Raw genomic sequence first — 25,500 nt, forward strand, 5'->3', positions numbered from 1 at the left:
CAAGAAGAGATTGGACAACCATTTGACTGGAATGGTATAAGGCAGTAGTGTCAAACTCGCAAACCCGGATGCATCACGTGCGGGCCACATTCATGCCCAGTTTAGCAAAGGGGAAAAAAGTTGCAATACGTCACATGACGCCGTGACGACACAGGTTTGACACCCCTGGTATAAGGTCTCCTGCTCAAGCACCTGGTTGGACTAGGAAGACCTCCAAGGCCCCTTCCAAGCTTGTATTCTGTTTAATTGGATAAATAAAAAAGTGATACGTGCATATGAATATACACACAATATGGAGTTTTAATGGAAATGGGAATCCTGATCAATTATCTATACAGAGTAATTTCACATAGGCTAATCATATTTTGATTATGAGGGAGGAAACTTGGATATCAGCCTCTAGAAAGCAGGGCAGTGATGGATGGCCCAGATAGCTTTATTGCAGACTGAGTATTGATAAGCACAGAAACGAGGTAAGATGAAATAAAATCCTGCATCAGTCCAATCAGAATTTCTTTTTACATTTCAATTGAACATGATCGAAGAATAGAACATAAGCATTACAAAGTATGGGAATACATATTCTGAACCAAGCAATTTCAACATCAGTCACTACGGGCGATTCTCCAGTTCTTTCCTTCTGGTATTTGGAGTAGAATGGGACAATTGACCCCAGCCATCTAGTCATGAACAACTTGCCGTGGGACAATTCACCATGGAAAATTCCACATGGGGATAACTCAACACAATAAATGTTATCCACCACTGTTTTTCCAACATTATTTCCAGTTTTGTCAATGGAAATAATGTCAAAGATAACGTTTATCACATTGAGTTATCCAGCATGGAATTGTACGGATGGCCATGGAGAGGTGGCCGTGGTGAGTTGGCTGTCATAAATTGTCCTAGACCCATTTGGAGAGTAGATGCCAGTCATTCCAAAAGAAAGTAAACTGAACTCTTCCCCACATCCACCGCCATGGACACCTCTGGTCTCCAAGATGGAAAGAAAGTATGCCATTTGGAAAAGTGCTACCACACAGGGTTCCTCTTACTGAATCTCAGAAATGAGGCCATCAAAGTTGGGGGATCATTTCTTCTGCTGCTGTCAAGGAAACAAGTAGCAGGAAAGGGGAAACCAACAAACTTCAGCAGCAGTTTGACTCAAAGACTGAAATTCCATTGTAAAGGACATGTCTTCCACAGATGGCATGTGGAGAAAACATGAGCCCATAATCCGAAGGGATAGAAGAACAGGGAGAAAAGGCCAATTGCTCTCCACTATTTTCATTTTCTACACCTTGCTTTGGCAAGCCATTCTGTTGGGAGTAGTGTAGGGCAGCAATGTCCTTGCTAACTCATGAACTATTATGTAATTCTTTATTTTCTCTTATTCTTATGAACAAACATATTCATAGATTTAAAATTTCCTGCAGGGAGCATAAACACTGAGTTTACACAATTTAAAAAATAATAATTTCTGACTTACTGTAGGTATAGAGTACACATTGTGGAAGCCAGAAGGGTGAATATTGTATTTGGGAAGAGGGACAAATAAAAGGGATCAAGATTATGAATTTTCAATGACCCTTAGAAATCAAAAAGAACAGTATTTTCCCCTTAGAAGAGAAATACTGTAAGGCATAGTATTTTGAGGCACACAGATTTTGGTGTCCAGTATTCAATGAGCTATAACCTAATCATCATCATCATCATCATCATCATCATCATCATCATCATCATCATCAATATCATCATCTTCTGTGTTTATTTTGCCGGAAAGCACATCTTCTATCCAATCTTCTAATTCCTCAACTGTAGGGAGTTCATCATCATCCCTGATATCCATCCAGACACTGTCCGCCTGAAAGGAAGGGTGAACATTTTCGTCACAACATACTGGGAGTTTTTGGAGCAAAATGTGTTTAAATCTTAAATCTTCTCCAATTACTTATAAAATGGGAGGTTAGGAAACTGGAAATAAAGGAAAAATCATGTGTGGATTTCATTCTACACTTCCTCCCAATAAACTGAATACAAAAGCTTTCAAATATACATTAAGTAATAATACTACATGACCATATGATATATGTTAACAAATAAAAATGGCAAATAATCATTTTTTAAATTATAATATGGTTAAGATACACATGCTAAATAAAATTCCTTTGAATTATTCCAGAAGTTTGGGATAATCACAATTGTTGATAAATACTAACTAGAACAAGAATAGAGGATATGTTGCCCATCTGCTCGCAGAAACATCCTTTCCCTTTCCCTGCACCTCTCTTTTTGTTTCTCACTCTTATTATTTTGACATTTTTTTCCAGAACACTACACAGAGGGAAGATAATCTTCCCAGAAGTTTCAAAACAGATCTTCAGACGAGGGGCTTTTAAAATTAAGCCAAGGATCACAAATTGCCTACCCATGTTTAGATGAATAGATACGTCCTTGACAGGCATCCATCACTGAGGAACTGACTGTCAGAGCAAAATATAGGTAGTCCTTGACTTTACAACCTTTCATTTAGGTACCATTCAAACTTATAATGACGCACAAAGCCAGATCCAGTAGCCTTGATGCTAAGGCCACTGAAACTATGAGCCAGCTGATACTCACATCGGTGACATTGACCACACCAATTTGTGGCTTGAACAGGTCAATCTTGAATGTCTTTTCCCAGTATGTGATAAGCTGTAAAAGCAAAAGAAAGAAAAACTTACTTATACTTGTATTCATATTGTGAACTCAAAAAGTTTGATGTCTATGGAGATTCTCAGTCATCCAGGTCATGGTTGTTCCAAAGGTGCTTTTTCAAGAGGCAACTGGACTTTTTTTGTTTTTCTTTTATGACATTTCACTTCTCATCCAAGAAGCTTCTTCGGCTCTGACTGGATGGTGGGGAATGGAAGGATTTATACTCCTTGCAGACAGCTGGCCATTTGCATTCTTTTAGTGGGTCATTAAGGTTATCTGGAGGTTTATCTGTGTCATCAGGGTCACCTGAGTGGTGCAAATGGGTGTGGAGCCTTTTTGGAACTTTTGAAAGGACTGTGTTGTAGACTGAAGATGGATGATGTCATATCCCTCCCCCACTGTTGAGAGAGGGCTGTTCAGTTTTGACATAGATGGCCTCTTTGACCCCTCTTTGTTTACCCTGGGGAAGTCACCGCATGCATATACTGTGTTTCCCCAAAAATAAGACCGGGTCTTATATTAATTTTTGCTTCAAAAGATGCATTAGGGCTTATTTTCTGGTTGGGTCTTATTTTTGGGGAAACAGGGTATTTACTCCCCAAAATCTACAGAGAGGGAACTCCACTCAGACCAATTGTCAGTAGCATCAACTCTGTCATCTACAACATTGCAAAACATCTAAACACCCTATTAGCTCCTTTAGTTAGCAGCACCACCCATCATATCAACAATTCACAGGACTTCACTAGCAAAGTTTGGAATCTAAAAGGGTACCCCGATGAGACCATGGTTTCCTATGATGTGACTTCCATCTTCAGATGCATTCCAACTACTGAAGCTGTCATGGTAGTGAAAAAATGACTGGCACAAAACAGCACCTTAGGTGATAGAACCTCAGCCCAGACCATATATGTGCCATGATGGACCTCTACTTGACCACTACCTATTTTAAATACAATGAAGGTTTCTACAGACAAAAACACAGCTGCGCTATGGGTTCATCTGTGTACCCCATTGTAGCCAATCTCTACATGGAAGAGGTAGAAATCAAAGCCCTAAACTCCTTCACAGGAATTCTACCCACTCACTGGCATAGGTATGTGGACGATACTTGGGTCAAGATCAAAACACAAGATGTCAGCATTCTGATGCTGCCATAAAAAGACGAGGCTTGACTTTTCACCTATTTATTTCTTTGTAGATAATATCCCCTAGGAGATGGGATGGTGGGGGGAACATTCCTGTGGGGTGAGATCAGAAGCTGGGGAGACTGACTTGGAAGATGGCCAATGAGAAGATGAGAATTGGGGAATGGAAAGGGAAGGGTTTAGGGGTCAGAGGGTTAGTATCGGCTATGACGAAGTCAGGGTTAGATCTGTCGTACTCAATAAATGGAATATTTCAGCAAAGATTAATTGCTTGGGAGTGCAATTTATTTGAGATGACATCAGAACCTGACAGATAGCCGATACTCCTTTCCAAGCCAAGCTGGCTGACCTCCAATTCTCCAGTTCCCTCCCAGACGTACGGAGTGAATGGAGATATTCAGCTGACGCCATGGCTGAAGAAAGTTTTTTGCAGGCAACTGGAAAAGAGCCAGCCTTGATTCCAGCCAGCTTGGAAGTCACGAAATCTCAACCCTGCCTGTCTCCCCCGGCACACATTGCAAGTTGCAAGATAGCCAAGGTCAGATGATTGTGCTGCAAGCCAAGAAGAAGGCAGATAAGTACTTGGGGGTTTTGCCAAAAACCGCAGAGGTTGAGTTTCCCTTCCCGAATGTGCAGGAGAAGGGGAAACCCCAAAGTGAATTGGGGAGGGCAGACTGGCTATGGCCCTGGCAGCATGCCAGGCACCAAGAAATTTCAAGGAAGCCACTCGATAGCCCCATAGATGAATTGAAGGAGAAATTTGACTGTGCCATCCTTCGGGAGGAGGGGCCATCATGCAGACCAAAGGAAGAGAGAGAACCAGTTTGGGCTGCTGAACTGAGAGGCTGTAGACTGAATTGCAGCCCTTCCCCCCTCCCTAGCAGAAGGAGAAGGAGCTCAAAAATGCATCCATGGGTTCCCCCCTGGCCCAGCAAGCAGAGCAGCCTAGATGGGACAGCACCTCCCTACCCTAGAATGAGAGATGAGGAAGAGGACCATCAGCACTGAGGCCAGACTTACAGAGCCCCACACTGGGAGGAGAGGGCAGCGAGGGAGGAGCCACCCCGGTTCAGAGGGAAGTTCGATGGCGACCCAGACTACCTAGCCCAATTCCTCGATACCGCTGAGATCTACATAGAGTGTTATGGACACCTCTACCCATTCCCCAGAGCCCTAGTGAGTGCCATTTCAGAAGGGTTGGAGGGAGAAGCAAGGAGGTGGTCAGCAGCCCTCTACAAGAACAGGGCCCCCCAACTGCAAGACGCAGACAGGTTCTTACAACTACTACGAGCCCGGTTCGAGGAGGCAGAGGAGGACCCCTATGTGGAGGACGAGCTCAGAAACCTAATGCAGAAGGGGAAGCCCATCAGAGAGCATATCCGTGAATTCAGGAGAGTCATTGGGACCCTGCCTCCCCTACCGGAGCGACTACTGGTGTACTTCTTTAGGACAAACCTAGATAAGAGAATTGCCCAAGCGACCACTTATCGAGACATCCCGAACCGACTCTCCGAATGGTTCCGGGTAGCGATAAAAGTTGACAGAGGGTTGCGGGCCAACGGCATGTCGAAGCAACCAGATAACAAGGAGAGGGGCCACCCAGTGGACAAGGAACTGCAGCACCACAGCCCACCCATTGGCCAGTCGTCCAACGGAGCCCGCTGAGGTGCTACAGATGCAGGGGGATTGGTCACCTGGCAGCAATGTGTGGAACCCCTAGACCGAGACCAGATCCACTGCACAAGGCACAACCGGAACGAGGGCCCAAACGCGCCACCCACGTGCCACGGAAAGCTCCCCAGGGCCCGGAGGTCTTCGCTCACCTGACCGAAACAAGAGGAATTCCAGATGAGGGAGATCAATTCCCCGAATCTTATGACAGCGAGGACGAGGGTGAAAACGACCCGATGGTGAGTGGACCCGTCCATCCTTTTCTTTTCCCCATACGCCTAACAGCCCCGAAAACAGGGACCCAAGGGACTTTCCAAGCCCTAATAGACCCTGGCAGCACGAGGTGCCTGATCAACCTACACACAGTCCTAAAATTGGGGATCCGGGCTAAAAAGCTCAAACACCCAATTTGATTTGAACAAGTTGATGGTTCCTTAGTGGGGGGAACTTACGCCACACACTTGACCAAGCCAGTGAGGCTGGAGCTAGCAGATCACTGGGAAATAATTCGGTTCATAATAGCCCCCAAGATGACAGACCCAGTCATACTGGGACTCTCGTGGCTGGACAAATGGGGTCCAATCATCTGGTGGCAAGAGGGGACCCACAGGTTGAGGATATCAAAGGGCCCCCAACCCCTGCCACCCCAACCAGGGGAGATGCCCCCCACACAGGGACCCCAATCCCTCCCACCTCAGCAAAAGAAGACACCGCCAACACAAGGGCCCCTCCCTGAGGGTACAGGGGAGCAACTGTCGGCCGCATCCAACAGCTCTTATGACACAGATCAGATCCCAGGGGAGTACCAAGACCTTGCAGAGGTATTCAGCGAGGCTGAGTGTGACGTTCTACCCCCCCACCGCGAGGCCGAGTGCTATCAAAATCATCCCTGGGATGAAACTACCTAAACCTAAATTGTATGCCATGATGCCCTGTGAAATGCAAGAACTGCGAAACTACATAGACAAGAACCTACAAAGGGGTTTCATTGAGCCGGTCAAACCGCGAGTCGCAGCACCGATCCTTTTCAAAGAGAAGAAAGACGGCTCTATGCGTCTGGTAGTTGACTTTCGCAGTATCAATGCTGTCTGCGTACACAACTTATATCCCCTCCCCCTCATGAAAGACATGCTAACCCACCTGGCCAAGGGGAAGGTTTTCACCAAACTAGACCTCCGTGAAGCCTACTACCAAATATGCATCAGGGAAGGAGACGAGTGGAAGACAGCATTCAACTGCCCCCTGGGGAGTTTTCAATTCAAGGTGATGCCATTTGGGCTACAGGGAGCCCCAGCGGTGTTTATGCAGCTGATAAATGGAGTTCTACATGACCACCTCTATAAGGGGGTCCTCGTCTACCTACATGACATTCTCATTTACACGGAGACCATAGAGGAACACGTACGCCTCGTCCGCCAAGTGCTGGAAAAACTGCTGAGGGCAAGCCTGTATGTCAAACTGTCAAAATGCGAGTTCCACCAATCATGACTAGACTACCTTGGCTACCGAATATCAACCGAAGGAATAGAGATGGACCCAGCCAAAGTCCAATCAGTTCTACAGTGGCAGCCCCCTCGCACCCGCAGACAACTGCAAAGCTTCCTAGGGTTCGCGAACTTCTACAGACAATTCATCCCCTCGTTCGCAAGAATTGCCAAACCTCTGATGGACCTCCTAAAGACAGGGAGTCCGGCGACGAAACCCCACCCGGGACAACCCCTACAGTGGGACCTGACCTGCCAATGGGCATTCGAGATGCTAAAAGAGATGTTTGCAAAAGAACCTGTCTTAAAGCATCCTGACCCTGAACAGCCCTTCGTTATCCAAGCAGATGCAAGCGATATGGCAGTGGGGGCTCTGTTGCTCCAAAGAACAGCCAAGGTAATCTACAACCTTGTGCCTACACCTACCGCAAGCTCACCGACACGAAGAGGCGATGGGCGGCATGGGAGAAGGAAGCGTTCGCAGTGAGATGGGCGTTGTTGACCTGGCGGCACCTACTAGAGGGAGGCCAGAAACCGTTCAAAGTTTGGACTGATCATAAGAATCTGGAGGCCCTCAGAACCCCACGGAAATTGTCACCCAGGCAGGTCCGGTGGGCTCAATACTTCAATCACTTCAACTTCGAGCTCAAGCACATCCCAGGGGGGAAGAACTTTCTGGCTGATGCCCTCTCCCGGATGCCCCAATACAACAGTGAGCGGGAGCAGGTAGTGAATGCCATCATCCCCTCCACCCAAGTAGCGGATCAGGTGGTCACCAGACGGCAACGACGCGACCAGCAGGGCCAACCTGCAAGTGACTTAACTGCAAGACTAAAAACCGAAACAGCAGTGGACCCCTGGTTTCGAGACAATCAACACCTCTTGACAAAAAGTGATGACCTAGCATGGAAGGGGACAAAACTCTATGTCCCACAGACTCTACACACCCTGATCCTCAAGAGGAGCCACGATGTCAAACCAGCGGGACATTTTGGCTTCCTAAAGACTCTGCACTTAGCACGGAGACAGTTCTGGTGGCCCCACATGAGAAAGGACGTAGACAGTTATGTAAAAAGTTGTACCGTCTGCGCCATGATGAAGGGACGACCAGGATGCCCTCCCGGGCTGCTGCAACCAGTAGCTGAACCAGCGAGACCATGGGAGGAGATTGCGATGGATTTTATAGTAGAACTGCCGAGAAGTAGTGGCAACACAGTGATCTGGACTGTAATAGACTTATTCTCCAAACAGGCACACTTTATACCCTGCAGCGGGCTACCCTCAGCCCAATTATCCAAACTGTTCCTGAAACACATCTACCGCCTGCATGGAGTATCCAGAAGAATCATCTCCGACCAAGGGGTCCAGTTCACAGCAAAATTTTGGAGGGAGTTCCTACGATCCATAGGTTCATCCCAAGGCCTCAGCTCAGCGTTTCACCCGAACACCAATGGGGGTGTGGAGAGACTGAATACCATGATAGAGCAGTATTTAAGATGCTATGTCAACTAGCAACAGTCCAATTGGGCAGACCTCCTATCGTTTGCGGAGATCGCGTATAATAACGCTGTCCACAGTAGCATGGGATTAACCCCGTTTAAAATAGTGAGTGGTATGGATTTTGTCCCCATGCCAGAGTACCCAAGGGAGCCCCCTTCCTCAGTCAACTTGACCGATTGGATGGATATGTTGAGGGAAACCTGGGAGAACGTTAAGAGGGCATTGGCCAAGGCGGCACAATCCTATAAGAAACAAGCAGACAAGCACCGAACTCCCCAAAGACCATTTTGAGTGGGGGAGAAGGTTTATCTCTCCACCAAGTATTTGAGACTTAGACTCCCAAGCAAGAAATTGGGCCCGAAATTTATAGGACCTTTCCCTATAGAAAAAATAATCAACCCGGTTACAGTACATCTGCGGTTGCCCCGGCTACTAGGGAAGATACACCCCGTTTTCCACAGCAGCCTCCTGAAGTCTGTGGTGGGGTCAACTTTGAGGCTGGTGCCACATGACCCCCCCGAGCCCCTGGTTGTTGGGGGCCATACTCACTATGAGGTACAGCGAATTCTCAATTCGAGGTGGCATAGGGGGCGCCTCCAATACTTAATTAAGTGTAAGGGTTACCCCTTGTCAGAAGCTTCCTGGGTGAAGAGCACAAATATCCAAGCTGATTGCCTTATAGCCAAATTCCATGCAGATCACCCAGGCAAGGCGGGGGGGGGGGGACACACACCCTCAGACGGGGTAACGGTACTTAAATTTTTTTCCCCCTGAAACAGGCCTCCCTGGAGAAATGAAGGGAGAGGGGCCGGATGTCAGCATTCTGATGCTGCCATAAAAAGATGAGGCTTGACTTTTCACCTACTTATTTCTTTGTAGATAATATCCCCTAGGAGATGGGATGGTGGGGGGAACATTCCTGTGAGATCAGAAGCTGGGGAGACTGACTTGGAAGATGGCTAATGAGAAGATGAGAATTGGGGAACGGAAAAGAAAGGGTTTGGGTGTCAGAGGGTTAGTATCAGCTACGACGAAGTCAGGGTTAGATCTATCGTACTCAATAAATGGAATATTTCAGCAAAGATTAATTGCTTGGGAGTGCAATTTATTTGAGATGCCATCAGAACCTGACACAAGAATTGGAAGCATTCACCAAACATATCAACTCTGTGGACATATACATTAAGTTCACGTGGGAAGATGTTAAGGAAAATAGTCTAGCCTTCCTGGATTGTGCTGTACATATTAAGGAAGACTTAACACTGAGGTTTACAGAAAACCCACTCACACAGATCAATGTTTGCATTTTGATTTCCACTACCCACTGGAGCATAAAATGGGAGCTATCAGAACCCTACACCACTGAGCTGAAGGCCTGCCTACCAGCAAAAATGGGAAAGAAAAAGAATGAAAACACATCAAAGAAACCATCAGAACATGTGGCTATCCCAAGTGGGCCTATATCAGTGGTGAAATGCTACTGGTTCGCACCGGTTCAGGTGAACTGGTAGTAAAAAAAAGCTACCGGTTCCTCTGAACCGGTATTTCCGACGATCAGCTGTGCCGCGCAATTGAAAATCGCTAGAAAGCAGGAAATCCTACTTTCTAGTGAATCTAAATCATGTGGCACAGCTGATTCCCCCCCTCGCTGCTCTACTTACCTTCCCAAGCCTCCTTTTGGTGTGTAGTGTGCATGCACATGCAGCGCACATTTGGTGTATACTGCGCATATGCGCACAGCGCACATTTGGCGCACAGTGTGCATGTGTAGCCAGCAAACTGGTGGCAAAATAGTTCAGATTTCACCACTGGCCTATATCAAATCTCAAAAAAGACCCCACAGGAGCTCCACAGGACAACGAAGAGAACAATAAATGAAGCAACACTGTTCCATACATTATGTTGCAGGAATATCAGAATATCAGAAAAGCTCAGGAGGATCTTCAGCCAACATAACATATGTTCATACTTTAAACCCAAGAATACACTATGGCAGAAGCAATGGTGAAATCTAAAATTTGTTACTACCGGTTCTGTAGGCGTGGCTTGGTGGGGGGGTAATATGACTGGGTGGGCATGGCCAATTTTTTTTTTTAACTTTTAAAACCATTTTTTCTACAACCTTTTTGGCGAAGAGGTTGTAAAAGAATGCTTTCAAAAGGCACTGACAATCCCAGCTGAGTTGCCTGATCGGCAGAGGCTTTTTTTCTTTTAAATGCCTCTGACGATCAGGCAACTCAGCTTGGATCGTCAGAGGCTTTTAAAAGAAAAAACACATTGTACCATTTGGGTATCAGTTTAAAGTTGTCCTCAAATACAATTCTCAGTTACCTGTGGTTTTCAAGGATATGTGGAGAAAATTTGGTTGGGGGGGGGGATTTTGAACTATACAAGAAACAATAAGAGTTGGAAGCTGAAGACATCATGATAGGAACAGAATCAATCTCGATGATAGGTAAAGCACTCAATTGTCTCCTGATGCAAGCAACAAGAAGCTAAGAGACAGAGGCAAGACACAATGCAAGCAGGATATGGCTCCTTTTAGCCTGACTGTCCATCACTGTACTGGGGTTCCATTTCAACAATGACAAGGGCAGGGGAATGCTGGATAGCGGACATCAAGGCTATTTCCTAGTGAAAAGATTTACTGGTAGCTGCAGCACCATGCTGTATTATTATTATTATTATTTATTTTGTCGCATTTCTATGCCGCTCAACTCCCAAGGGACTCTGGGCGGCTTACAACAAAGAATAAAACAATGCGAATGATCCCATAAAAAATGTTAAAAAGAAAAACATTAAAACATTAAAAACTTTAAAAACGTTAAAACACATGCACTCCAATTCGTGGCCGGGTCTTGCAAGATCATTATAACGAGATCAACGGCCCTAGGCCTGCCGGAAGAGCCAGGTCTTCACCGCTTTGCGGAAGGCCAATAGGGTGGGGGCAGTCCGGACCTCAGGAGGTAATTGGTTCCAGAGAGCCGGGGCAGCCACAGAGAAGGCCCTCCCCCACGGGCCCGCCAGCCGACATTGTTTAGCTGACGGGACCCGGAGTTTATGCTGTAGTTTATGCTGTGCAAGATTATGGTCCAGTACACACATAAATGCTGAACCTTTGTATGCCAGTAATTGTAATTTAGCAGTACTATAGCTTGTTCAACACTCTTTGGATAAAAACAAAATTGGACTTAACATTTTATGCAATCTCATACTAAAAGCACACTCAGGATATATTGGCAATGAACTTTTAAGATGTTCATGGCAGTTTAAGATTGGTTAAAAAACACCTTCTGGATGCAACCATTTTGCAATGGATTCTTATGCTTTAAATATTGAATAGCATTTAAATATTAAATATTTATATAACAACTCTAATAAATTGTGTTATATATCAAAAATTTAATGTATGTATTTTAATCATATGTTTATCTTCCTTTCTATTTCATTAAATTTCAAGATATATTGAGAAAAATTCAAATGGAATTTTAAAAAGTTATGTGCTCTCATGTGGAACACATGAGAAAATGTTTCTAGATTGAGTTATTTGAATATTTCCAAATAGGAAGATGTGTTGACCAAAAAAAGAAAGCTATTGCATAAATGATTTAAAGTCTAATCCTATTTGAATTTTAATATATGACTCAGAAAACTGGTTGTGAATATATACAGTAAAACTGCCCTTAATTTTTAAAACATAATTATAAATGACATTGCTAAAGCAATGGCAATCTTATTCAATATTTGCAGCAGTTTGCTTTAAATGAAGAAACAGAAGCAGCCTACAATCACACTGTTTGAGTTGGGCTGCCTTATAAATATAAATAGCCTTATAAAAGCTGCCTAGACTAACCCCACAGTGAAATAGATGGCAAATAAATTTAACAAATTAAATAAAAATTTTTTTAAAAAAATTATCTATTGCAGAAAAAAAGAAAAAGAAGTGGGGCTTCCTTTCCTCACTCACAGAACAGTTATCAAAAGTTTTGAAAATCACAGATTTCTACATTATAAAGTAGAATTATATAGAACTGACTCTTGTATTCCTTTTGTGAAATTCAGAAACTTTCTGGTATTGAAAAACATTAGGAGAAAAATGTTTTATATATGTTTCTTAAGTTGTAAGAAACAACTTAAGTTTCTTAACTTAAGAACTTAAGTTCTTAAATTGGGAACTTCTGGATGGAGAAAATGGAGGACTAACACACACCGAATAGCAAAGTAGTGGAGCCTGGTGACCAGGCAAACCTTAGTGAGCAGAGCTTCTTGGACGAGGAGAAGCCAAGAGATTGCCAGTTTGTGCTTCAGAGGGCAACTCCTTGTGAGGAAACCTACAGGATTGAGAGGGCTCCTGTTGATGACTTGTGCCAGGAGCCACAGGGGGAAAAACATCAAGTGCATAGCCTCATGCAGGGCCTGCTTTTCAGGAACTTATCCAAAACTATACTTTCTAATGCATGTTTGAATTACATTTTAAAACTTGCAAAGATATGAGCTACAGACACTTCAAGCAGCAGAGCAATTAAACATGGTGAGTATCTTTTGACCTGGCTTAATGTAGAAAGTAAAGAAATAACTATAAAGATTTTAAAATAATTAAAAGCAAAAAAGCTTACCAAGAACTTGAACCAAGAAAGTTTAAAACAGATTAAGGGAAGAACTGAAATTAATATTGTTTATTCTAAAGTACTTTTGGATTAATTTAATAAATAATGCATCCCTTCATGGGAATACGGGTTGTTTGAATTTGATGTGATAACGTAGGTTATATGGGTTATAACGTAGACCAATGCAATGTGCTATATATCACATGGGCCAATGGGAGAGAAAAACATGGGACAGTTTACCATGCATGGGTAAACTGAAGAGCAGTGGTGGCGCAGTGCTTAGAATGCAGTATTGCAGGCTAATTCAGCTCATTGCCAGGAGTTCAATCCTTACTGGCTCAAGGTTGACTCAACCTTCCATTTCAAGGTTAGTAAAATGAGGAGCAAGATTGTTGGGGGCAATATGCTGACTCTGTAAACTGCTTAGAGAGGGCTGCAAAGCGGTACATAAGTCTAAGTGTTATTGCTAGTGCTATGGTGAACTTGCAAAAAACAAAAACAATTGGATACAAATACATATGATGATACTAACAATTTTAAAAACCAATATTCAGATGAAACCAGAATTTTTTAAATTGGGATTTATGGGTAACAACTTAGAAAAGACCTATGGAAGATTGATTTTATATATGGTAACTGTAACAAGGCTATTATGCACAAAGTTGGAAAAATACTGCAATATCCACAATGGAGAAAATGATGGAACTTGTGGAAATGGCAAAAATGATCTGTTTGATCAGGAGTAAGACAATAAGTACTTTTATGAAAGGCTGTCAAATGAATTGGTCATTTATGGATTAGTTGATTAGAAAAGGATGAATATGGGTAGAAGGGAATCATGTAATTTTAAAGAGGGAGGAGAAATAATAAGTTTGTAACTGCTGTAAGGAAGATCAGAAGTCACTTCTTTATATATTTTCCTTTTTTCTATCTGCATTGTTTCTTATATTTTTTCTTTTCTTAATCTTACATTATATAATTTCTTGTTTACCTTTTACATATGTAAAATTCTTTAATACTTATAAAAAGGAATGCTAGAATATAGCCATTCATATTAATACTTCTTTATACTGTACATATTCCTTTTTTCTATCTGCAATTTCTTATATATTTTTTCCTTTCTTAATCTTACATTATATAATTTCATGTTTACCTTTTACATATGTAAAGTCTTTAATACTAATTATATATAAAAAGGAATATTAGAATATAGGCATTCATATTAATACTTACAAATCTGAAAGTCATACATTAAATTTATTTTGGATTTTTTTTTCTTGATGGCAGTACACAATAGATTCAATTGATTGCAATTCTTTGCTCTCTATTATATATGGAATGTCTATGTACTTCTACATGTACATGAATGTAAGTGTGTAAAAAATGAGAAGGGACCAGCTGGGAGATAGGGCTACTTACCAGAGGAAAATCATCAGGATCAATCCAGACAATGCTTAGATCAGGATTATCAGTGTTGTCTTTGGCAACCTGCTTGACAATTTCCAGGAATTCGAAGCCATCTGAAAATATAATAACAGTTAAGCGATTACCTTGTGGATTGCTCTGCAGAAGAATACTTGGGTGTTTATAGTAATCAGACAAGAATAGCATATTTCAAGCAACTACAATCATGTGAGAGAAGATTATTTCAGTGCACTATTTCTCAGTCCCACCATTTCACTAGTGGTTCACTGTCTGCTTTCAAATTTGGGTGGTACCTACCAAGTCCTTTTTGTAGACACTAAACTCTGAGGTCAGCCCACTCAGAACTGGAATGGAAGACTTTCTTGTGGAGAACATTTTTTCCCTATTTCTAATGTTACACATATTGTATCACAGGGGAGTAAATGTCCCCAGAATGAGAGTGAAGATGGTTCCAGTTACATATGAAACACAGAGTAGGAGGAGAACAGTTGGCAATGAATCAGCGATTAAAATATTATTGCAAATGAAACATTTCAAAGATTAAGATGAAAATGCTTTTTATTTCAAAGCTGATTCTCTAATTAAATTGCTTTTAGCTTTTATTTGCAAAAAGGAAAAATGCAAAAATGCATACAGCCACTTTCCCTCCTCTAAAAGAATGAGAGTATATTATAAATGCCTCTCTTTCAAGCTAACTTCTCCTACATCTGAAGAATGGAACATAGTTCATGGTGGTGAATACCTATAATTAGCATACATTTTGATGCCATAGGACACTTTCTTGTAATAGACAGGTGACGGACAGAAAGTCATCCCCTGACAGCCATGTTTTATGTTCTTTACAGCAAGACCTACAACAAGCCTATGTGTTTTGTACCTGGATCGTCTTCTTCAGCAAACGCCACAATGTGAATTCCATCTAGATCATCCTCCTATATGTAAGAAACATGTTCTGATGAGTCCATCATTAATTGTGAAGTATACAATACCACCAAAACATACATACATCACACACTGCTATTCCATGGTTCCAAATTGGCTTTACAAGATAGAGAGACAGATAAATTTAGGAAGAAAAGATAGAAGTATTGGTTATGTTTATCCTGAAAATGAGAATAGGAAGAGTTGGAAGGAATCTTTGAGGTCTTCTAGCCCAGCTCCCTGTTCAAGCAGGGGACCCTATACCATTCTAGATAAATGTTTGTCCAATCTCTTCTTAAATATCTCCAGTGAAGGAACACCACAAGTTCTGGAGGCAAACCATTCCATTGTTTTCACTGTCAAAAAAAATTCTTTTTAATTTTAGGTTGGATCTCTCTTCAATATCTTTTTTTCGTTATTTCTTGCTCTATGCTTCTATTTCAGGTGCTTTGGAGAATAGGTCAACCCCCCGATTCTTAAGTATTGGAAGACTGCTTTCATGTCACTCCTAGTCCTTCTCTTTGCTAAACTTGATATACCAAGTTCCGGCAACTGTTCATCGTACACTTTAATCTTCAGACCCCTTATCTTTGTTGCTTTTCTCTGTACTTTTTGTACTTTTTTTGTATCATGATAATCCAGTTTTGTATCATGATCCAGTTTTGGATACAGTATCCCAAGTGTGATCTTACCAGTGCAATATAAAGCAGTAATAGCATTTCCTATGATCTTGATACTATCTCTCGGTTGATGCAGCCTAGGAGTGCATTGGCTTTTTGGGCAGCTGCAGCACACTCATTCTTAAGTGGTTGCCACTAGGACTCTTAGATATGTCTCACTGCTGTTGAGCCAGGTACCACATATTCTATACATGCATGTGCATTTTATTTTTCTTGCGGAAGACCTTACTTTTCTTTCCTCTGAATTGCATTTTGCTGGATAGGGCCCAGTGTTGGTCAAGGTCCATCTGGATCTGGAGTCTATCTTCTAAAATATTGGCTATTCCCCCCAGCTTGGTGTCATCTACAAATTTGATGAGTTCCACTTCTATCCCCTCATTTAAATTATTTATAAAAATGTTGAAGAATACTGGGCCTAAGACAGAACCTTGAGATACGCCACTGTATGCTTCCCTGCATTTAGAGCAGTGGTGAAATCCAAATTTTTTTACTACCGATTCTGTGGGTGTGGCTTGGTGGGCATGATGTGGCTTGGTGGGCGTGGCAGGGGAAGGATACTGCAAAATCTCCATTCCCTCCCCACTCCAGGGAGAAGGATATTGCAAGATCTCCATTCCCACCCCACTCTGGGGCCAGCCAGAGGTGGTATTTGCCGGTTCTCCAAACTACTCAAAATTTCTGCTACCGGTTTCTACAAACTGCTCATAATTTCCGCTACTGGATCTCCAGAACCTGTCAGAACCTGTTGGATTTCACCCCTGATTTAGAGGACTACATGTTGAGTGCAGTTGGTCTGCCAGTTGTGAATCCATGTGGTGATGATGCTGTCTTTCCCACATTTTTCTATCTTACCAAGATTTAGGCTGTGGTCTACTTTGTCAAATGCCTTATTGAAGTCTTTGAATATCAGAAGAGCTGTCTTGTACAACATTAAGCAATTGCCCAGATGATGGGAAAAGAAACCATGGATATTTAATTTAAATTACACAGAAGTCAATTTCAATTGGACATTAAAAAATTATTCCCAGCAATGAGAGCTGTTTAATAATGGAATATTTTCTTGAGTGAATTCTCTTTACTGGAAGTTTTTAAACAATAGCAATAGCATTTAGCAATAGCACTTAGACTTATATACCACTTCACAGTGCTTCATAGCCCTCTCTAAGTGGTTTACAGAGTCAGCATATTGCCCCCAACAATCTGGGTCCTCATTTTACTGACCTTGGAAGGATGGAAGGATGAGTTGAGCCAATGAGAATTGAAGTGCTGGCAGTCGGCAGAACTAGCCTGCAATACTGCATTCTAACCATTGTGCCATCACGGCTCAGAGGCTCCACAGAGGCTAAATGGCCATTTTTTGGAAATATAAGTGGTGCACTGAGCTGGAGGTTCTTTTGAACCTAGATATTCTATGATTATTTAAATCATTGCAACCTGGTGATTACAGAAATCAAATGAAGTTTTCACCTTCTGGATTAATGTTGTTATTTTGTATTAAACATAATTTTGTCACATAAGAGATTTGGAGTTAAATAATAACAATAAAAGGAGAAAAAAGAAGTTTTCTGACAGTCAGAAGAATTAATCAATGGAACGGCTTACCTCCCTTGACTGTGGATGCTCCATTCCTGGAGGTTTTTAACAAGTGACTAGTCAGCTATTTGTCTAGAATGGTACAGGGTCTCCTGCTCCAGCAGGGAGTTGGACTAGAAAACCTCCAAAGCCCCTTCCAATTCTGTTATTCTCTTTTCTGTATTCTGTAAAGGCTACTTGTGAAAAATTGATATTAAAAATCAAGTCTGGGACAGATTTTCTTCCACAAAAGTAACATCCAAACCTTGGGCAGCTGGGTTCAGTGAAAATTATATTGGCAAAAGCCCCCGGAGTTGGCAGGGAGGATGTTTATTGTGCACCTGCTACAAACGTCATCTTGGAATTATACCATGGAAAACCCTCATGTTCCTTGTGTCCCGCCAATCCCAGCTTTCAATTTCAATTGGTATTAATGCAAGAGGAAAAAAATCCATCTAAATGCTAATGTCTTTCCCCTCTGAGTCCAAAAGTGACAGAACCCCATAAAATGAAGAATTAAAAGAATAAGTGGAAAACATTGGTGGAGGGATGGGAGAGAATGTAAGATCAAGACTTCAGCAGGGGAATCAGAATCTGAGAGGGATGTTTAGAGTAGATTTATGACTAAAATTGGAGCAAAAGTAGTCCAAGATAGTGTGGCCTTCTGTGCTTCTTTTTTGTTTTCCCCATACTCTCCCACTCAATCTCCAGCTGTCTTAACACAAGCACAATGCCAGAGTCGATAACTCATTAAACAAAAGACCCAACTCTTCTCTTCTTGCAGTTAAAATGATGTTTTAGTGAGCCAATCTATCCATTCCAATCCCTATGTGATTTATGCTGATTGACAACCATTCCAGATGTTTTGAGGTAAAAGTCCTACCAAGCCAAAATCACTTAACTGGAAATGGTAAAGTTTGCACCTCAGATCTTCAATATGCAAAACAGAAATACTTTGCCAGTGAGCTCAAATTACACTTTATGTGAATGGTATAACAGAAATGTTCACATTCTAGGGTCCATCTCCTCCTTTCCATTTTCTTCTAGATACAAGTGAGGAGGTAAATTAAGCCTAACCAGTGATGTAACTAAATTAAGCCTAACCAGTGATTAAACTAACCAGTGATGTAACCAACAGAGGAAGAATAAAAGCTGGCAAGAAACCAGTGCTCAGTCCATGTCTTTCCTTCTCTCCATTTTTGAAGAAGTCTGGCGGTGGGAGAAAAAGCAAGTCCTTGTCTAGTTTAAGAAGCCTGGCAAAATGGTATCAAGGCATCATAGTTCAAAGGCACTTTCATGCAGTCCTTCCATTGATTCAGAAGAGAATCAGCTGGAGTTCCCAAGCTGATTCTCTTCTGGATCAATTGCCCCAATTCTCAATTTTTGATCTAAGATGCCAGAGCAACTTGGAGCTTGTAGACAAGACACTATCCTATTGCTGGGAAGTACTACTTCTCCTGCCCTTCCTCACCATTAACAAGCTATCTCAGGGTCCCAGGTGCCTTTACACTAGATTTCTGGGTGGTAGCCAGCAATGTTTTAATTTTTTTTATTTTGCCTCACCCCAATGCAAGCACAGCAGAGCAAAAGCTCAGGGACAGGTCTTTGAGGATATTCCCTCACTGACCAGCTCAGGTGAATGCTTGCAATAGCCACAGGAAGGACAATGAGGGAGGGAAAATGAAGCATCATAAAATAAATTCTAAGAAATCTGATGCAATGAAGACAGGAGCCCCTGAGCCTTAACTTCAGCAAGAAGAGAAGAAAACTAAAGAGCCAGGGACGTGCAATTTATTGTGGGAAGTGGAAATATTCTGTGTGTGAGGGGGAGCATTCTGGAGGGAGGGGAAGCAGTTTTGTAGCTATAATAAAGCAGAGATGAAAGTTATATCTATCTCTTGTCCCAAAGGTGCTTTTTCAAGAGGCAACTGGACTTTGTTTTTCCTTAAAGAAGTTTCTCTTCTCATCCAAGAAGTTTCTTCAGTTCTGATTCAAAAACTGAAGAAGCTTCGTGGATGAGAAGCAAAACATCTACAAAGAAAAACAAAGTCGAATTGCCTTTTGAAAAAGCACCTTTGGGACAACCATGACCTAGACAACAGAATCTTCATAGACATTTATCTCTTATATAGAAATTACAATACAATAGGAATAGGCAAAGCCTGGCACTAGTCTAGTCACATCTTCCTAGGAGACAGTTAAAGAGCAAGTAGATGTGAGCTTGGGAAGAAATGCAAAATGATGATGATCGTGGCATTCTGGGAACAACACAAGAACACAGAATCAGTTCCTAAACAGCACAAATCAGACGTGTGGCTGGAGCCTCAGACTGACTCTCTCTGCAACTAACTGACTCACACAGAATAGGCTAATACCCTATTTGGGCTTGAAACAGCTTTTTTCCCTCAGCTTTTAGGAGCTAAGAGACACAGAAGATCAGGGACTGGATTCAGAGCTGCCTGTTAAAATGGTTTAAGTCTCAGAGTTTTAATTAGAGATCCAAAGGGTTGAGCTGGGGATTTCTATAGGCAAAGCATGTATTTTATGAGACCAAAGATGCTGGGTTTGGAAAAGGAGGAATCTTTCCAGCTCTGTTCTATTCTATCTCAGGTCTGAAGTGTTGTGCTTAGAGGTTTACTGCTGCTGAACTTTCCTCCTTCCTTAAGATCCCACTGCTAGGAGTTGTACCTGTGATGACAGAGGGAAACCTCTTTGATTGTTTTTAGTAACTAGATTATTAACTAAACATTTGATTAATTTATGTTTTTTGATTAAAAACTTCTACTTCTTGAAGAAGAAAAGAAAGTTATGTTCTGCCTGATATGAAAACTGGTTTAAACCTGTCAAGGACACACCTGGCTTGAACATTATGTTCCTGAATATGAATATGAGATTATGATCAACAAGATCATACTAAGAATATAATGGGATGCTATGGAATGCTACATATTACATACTAGACTTACTGAGCATGCATGCTCCATCAGAATGTGTCAAATAATGTTAACAAATGAAAGAACCATTCCAAAACTAATATGCATATAAGATGATCTTCTACCTTTCCAATCTGCTCCTCTCCTCTCTTGGGTAAGGTGCCTCTCCTTACTTGTGTACATAAATAAAGAGATTTTAATCTATCTTTCTGACTCGGGTTCTGTTTGGGCGAGACCACACAAGGCTAACAGATCTACTAAAATTTACTGCTAACACCTGAATGGGGTGAGAAGTGAAGGGCAGGAAGAATATGGGTACAGAACAGCTTTCTATGTTCTCTTTTAATTGCATTATAGCCAACATCAAAATAAATAAAATTTAAAACTACCATGTTTAGCTGTTTTTAGATTTAAAACCCTTCCAAATATTGCACTGAGTCAAGCTGTTGGTGTTTCCTTCTGTGGGAGAGGCAGAAAATAGCAAATGTTTAATGATAAAACATTCAGTACTTCTAGGCCTTTTTCTCTCCATGTCCCAAAATTCACTTCTGCTATAAGAAAAAGAGTGTACCTCTATAGAGGTACACAGTACTGTACGTGTGCAGCCTAGAAGAAGTTGTTATCCTTAATTGCTTGATGACAAAACAAGGTCACTTTGACTTGATCATTCTTTTTATTTAAAATACTATGAAATCTTGATATGCCATAATTTTACTATAGTAAAACAATAGAATAGGTATTCTCTAAAATTATTTAAACATAACATAGTACATACACATCTATCTTTGTATGAATAAACTAGATATTGCTTCTCTTAGAATGAGGTTTCTTAGCAGTGATGGCTCATTCTAATCATTCTTTTCATTTGTACACAATTCCTGTTGCTGCAAGAAATTAGCTCAGACATTTACAAAGTGCCTTGAATTGAGTTTTGTGGATTAAAAGAGGAGGAATCCTAGCCTGAATGCATATTTATTTGTTTATTTAACTTTTGAGCAGGATAAAAATACAGGAAAAGATTTAAAAATTAAAACTACTATGGAAAACAGCACAATAAAATAAAATATTAAGCAGCAATAAGACAGCAATTGCTATGGGATTAAAATTTCAATAATAAAACTAGCAATATTATACTAGGAAAAATAGTGAAATAATATTTTAAATATAAAAAATATAAAATATCAGGTGAAGCAAGGTGGTCCAACTGAAAAGACCCGTTTTCTTCTGACCATCCTTCTTAACTCCTTTGGCCAGAGAAAGACTTCAGAAGGCAACTGTCAGCCCTTCAGGGTAGACAAACCTCAACACCTAAGTTATGAATACTATTCTGCTACTGCTACAATAACAGAATCTTGCAATCCCATTTCTGCCTTTATCCTGAAAAGAATTAGGAACGGTCAAGACTGAGACAATTTCTCAAATTCCATTCCTCCTTTGGACTTAGATTTTTCTATTTGACCCTTGTTTTAGCTATAGCTCTTTATTCCCATTCCTCAAGGTTATTCTTATGCCCCATTTCAGCAATCCAAGGATAAGATAGGCAGGAACAGATACCCTTTTTGATATCCTGCATCAGGTTCCCTATGGCTTCATAGACTTGGACTATTGCTTTGAATTTTGCCTTGAAATGGCAAAGCACTAACATAATATGATATCATTAACTATTTGCTTGCATTATTTGAGCCAAATGAAATTTCTCAATCATTTTTGAAACTACTTAGCTATAAAGACATTGTAACAGTTGAAACATCAGTTTGGATAAGCATGAATGGCTATTGCATGAATAATCACACATCCAACCTACAAAGGCCTGCATGACCCTATTTTAGCTTTTCTAACCAATCCAGGGCCTTTTTCATATGAATATTCCATAAGGTTTACAACTTCCATCTCTTACCCAGATCTCAAACATGTCTTCAGGCTGCAACTTGCGCAGTGTGCTTCTGAAAGGGAAACAAATGTTTTTCAGTTCCATTCAAATCTATCTCGATTCATAAGAATATGTGTAGGGGAGGTAGATTCAGAAAGCATGACTGGCAGGTCAGAAACCAGTTCCATAAAACATTACAGTCACTCTTCCACAAACTCCACTCCAGAAGGACTGGAGCAGAGATGAAATTCAAAATTATTCCCTACCAGTTCTGTGGGCGTGGCTTGGTGAGCATGGCTTAGTGGGCATGTGACTGGGTTGGTAGGGGTGGCCAATTCAATGTCACTCCCAGTCACATGACCTCTCCCCAGCCACACCTTCCCAGTTTGTATGGCTCCCAGTGATTTCTGTGGGAAATGGGTCATGTGACTGGGTGGGCATGGCCAACTCGATTGATCTCACCCTTAGGAAATTTCTCCTTAGTCCAACTCACAATAAAATAGCACTGTTCCAATATTTAAAATAGAATAGAATAACAGAGTTGGAAAGGACCTTGGAGGTCTTCTAGTCCAACCCCCTGCTTAGGCAGGAAACCCTACACCACTTCAGACAAATGATTATCCCATCTCTTCTTAAAAACTTCCAGTGTTGGAGCATTCACAACTTCTGGAGGCACATTGTTCCACTGATTAATTGTTCTGTCAGGAAATTTGAGGGGCTCCTGCAAAAATGAGGTAGATCCAAAGTGCTATTTTCCAAAGCACCAAAAGGCACAATAAGAAACAATGGATGGAAACTAACCAAAGAGAGAAGCAACCTAGGACGAAGGAGAAATTTCATAAGGGTGAGACCAATCAACCAATGGAATAGCTTGCCTTCAGAAGTTGTGGGTGCTCCATCACTAGAGGCTTTTAGAAAGGGTAAGGGAAGTACACCCAGTGATGGGATTCAAGTAATTTAACAACAATTTTTCTGCCCTAATGATTTCTTCCAATAACCAGTTTGCCAAACTGTTCAGAAAGTTAACAACTGGTTTTCCCGAAGTGGTGCAAACTGGCTGAAACCCACCACTGAGTACACCCCAAAAGGACAGTGCCAGGAACCACTAAAACAATGCAGAAAACATAAAACAGCCATTCCCCTTTTTAAAAAAAGTCAACACCAAAGCAAATGCAGCATTTGAAAGGGAAACTAAGAGCAGTTGCTCAGGCCAATTGGAAGCCTGGGCGTGCTGCCAAAAGCCATTAACCCTTCCAAATCTATTATTCTATGTTCTCTATGTTCTAAATTGGGTGCTTCACAGCAGAAGCAATACAGCTGGCTGGACCACACATGCATTAAATTCACGGCCTGTATGATCAAGCTGCATCATTGTCCTCTCCTGTATTTTTTCCCCCAGGAAGAAACAAGAAGTAGCCAACACTGCAGCAGCTATAAAAGGTCTTGGGAAACTTCAGGGAGTATCAGCTGATCACAGAAGTGTTACTTAATACTCTTTATAATGAAAATGTTTGTAATCTTGTCCTTCGTCCTGAAGGGAAGAGGTTAATCCCATCCCTAGATGGGTGATTGATGGGTTTCCCTGCCCTAATCCTGTCAGTTTCTGTTGTTTATTGTCTTGATTCAGCATGTATTGGCTGCATTCCAGCTGGAACTGTTAAGTGGAGCTATTAACTGAAGGGAGAGAGAGAGAGAAAAAAACCTCTCTTACACTTTATTTTTAACCGATTCTCTGAACTGCATAAGCAATTTACTAACAGTTTGGGCAAACCGGTGAGAACCGGCTGAATTTCACCTGTGGCCTGGAGGACGTTCAGAGAAAAGCATCAGCAGATGGTATTAACGTGAACAAGAGCAGTGTGTAGGGCTGATTCTATCAGGCTCAAGGTATTATATACCCTTTTCCATCCTTGTTTCCTCTACTACCTAGGTAGGTAGAACGGATTCTTTTCCTGAGAGGAAAGTTGAATAGCAAAATCTTTATGTGAACTGGATATTCAAATGAACATTAAAATGAATAGGGTAGCGAATGTAGACAAAACCCTGTGGATTACAGTGTTGTGACGGGAAGGCTTAATAGATCTCCACTGTTTTGTACTTTTCACAGATAGAATACAGATAGAGTATTTTCACAATAGAAATCTTGAAAGCATCCAGCCATTAGATCCTCCTTTTCAGTTACCAAATATATGCTAACTTTCTCCAGGTTTTAGGAAGTACATGACAAAAATGAAGTTTTCAAAACACTAGCCATTAATCAACTCTAGATATAATAACTCTACCAAGCTCAGGAGGGAAGAAATATAAATTAACTATTTTTCAATGATTGACACTTGAATTCAACATGCATGGTTTTGTGCAGACTTTGATGTGCACATGTGCCGCGTCTCCTGCAGGAGCTGCATTGGTTGCCGATTTGCTTCCGGGTGCAATTCAAGGTGCTGGTTTGTCACCTGTAAAGCCCAACCAGCTTGAGGCCAGGTTATCTGAGGGACCATGTCTTGCCAGTTACATCGACCCAACCCACTAGAGTAGGCAGCAAAGGACTGTTGCGGGTCCCATCCTCTAAGGAGGTACATCTGGTGAGACCCAGAAAAAGTACCTTCATAAAGGTGGCTCCCACCCTTTGGAATATTGTCCATTCAGAAATTAGACTGGCCTCCACTTTGACACTCTTTCGTAAGGCCCTGAAGATTTTGCCAGCGGGCCTGGGGAACCTAGAGTGGGATGGAGTCCACCAAATGACTTTTTTGACTGTGTTGTCATCAGGCAGGGGGTTATTGTTTTTTGTTTTTTTTCTATTTTGTGTTTTATTGCTTGTAAGCCACCTAGAGTCGCTGTGAGTGAGTAGGCAGCTACTGTATATAAATTAGATAAATAGATAGATAGATAGATAGATAGATAGATAGATAGATAGATGATAGATAGATAGATAGATAGATAGATAGATAGATAGATAGATAGATAGATAATTGGTGGAAATGTAGGT

The 25,500-nt window shown here is 41.6% G+C and overlaps 1 protein-coding gene across 1 annotated transcript in view; it reads right to left on the reverse strand.

The window, feature by feature from the left end:
* Nucleotides 1-223: 223 nt before the first annotated feature.
* The window catches only part of CASQ2 (calsequestrin 2), an 87,901-nt gene continuing 62,624 nt past the window's right edge, over nucleotides 224-25,500 (reverse strand). Inside the window, exons 8-12 of the mRNA XM_070938355.1 lie at nucleotides 22,539-22,584; nucleotides 15,413-15,467; nucleotides 14,530-14,630; nucleotides 2,623-2,697; nucleotides 224-1,864 (exon numbers count right to left, since the gene is read on the reverse strand). Coding sequence (XP_070794456.1) covers nucleotides 1,697-1,864; nucleotides 2,623-2,697; nucleotides 14,530-14,630; nucleotides 15,413-15,467; nucleotides 22,539-22,584 — 445 coding nt within the window. The 3' untranslated portion in view covers nucleotides 224-1,696. The remainder of the gene's footprint in view (nucleotides 1,865-2,622; nucleotides 2,698-14,529; nucleotides 14,631-15,412; nucleotides 15,468-22,538; nucleotides 22,585-25,500) is intronic.

Source organism: Pituophis catenifer, unplaced genomic scaffold (genome assembly GCF_029215685.1).
Source record: "Pituophis catenifer annectens isolate HBS135680 unplaced genomic scaffold, rPitCat1.0.hap2 SCAF_2, whole genome shotgun sequence".
Classification (NCBI taxonomy): Eukaryota; Metazoa; Chordata; class Lepidosauria; order Squamata; family Colubridae; genus Pituophis; species Pituophis catenifer.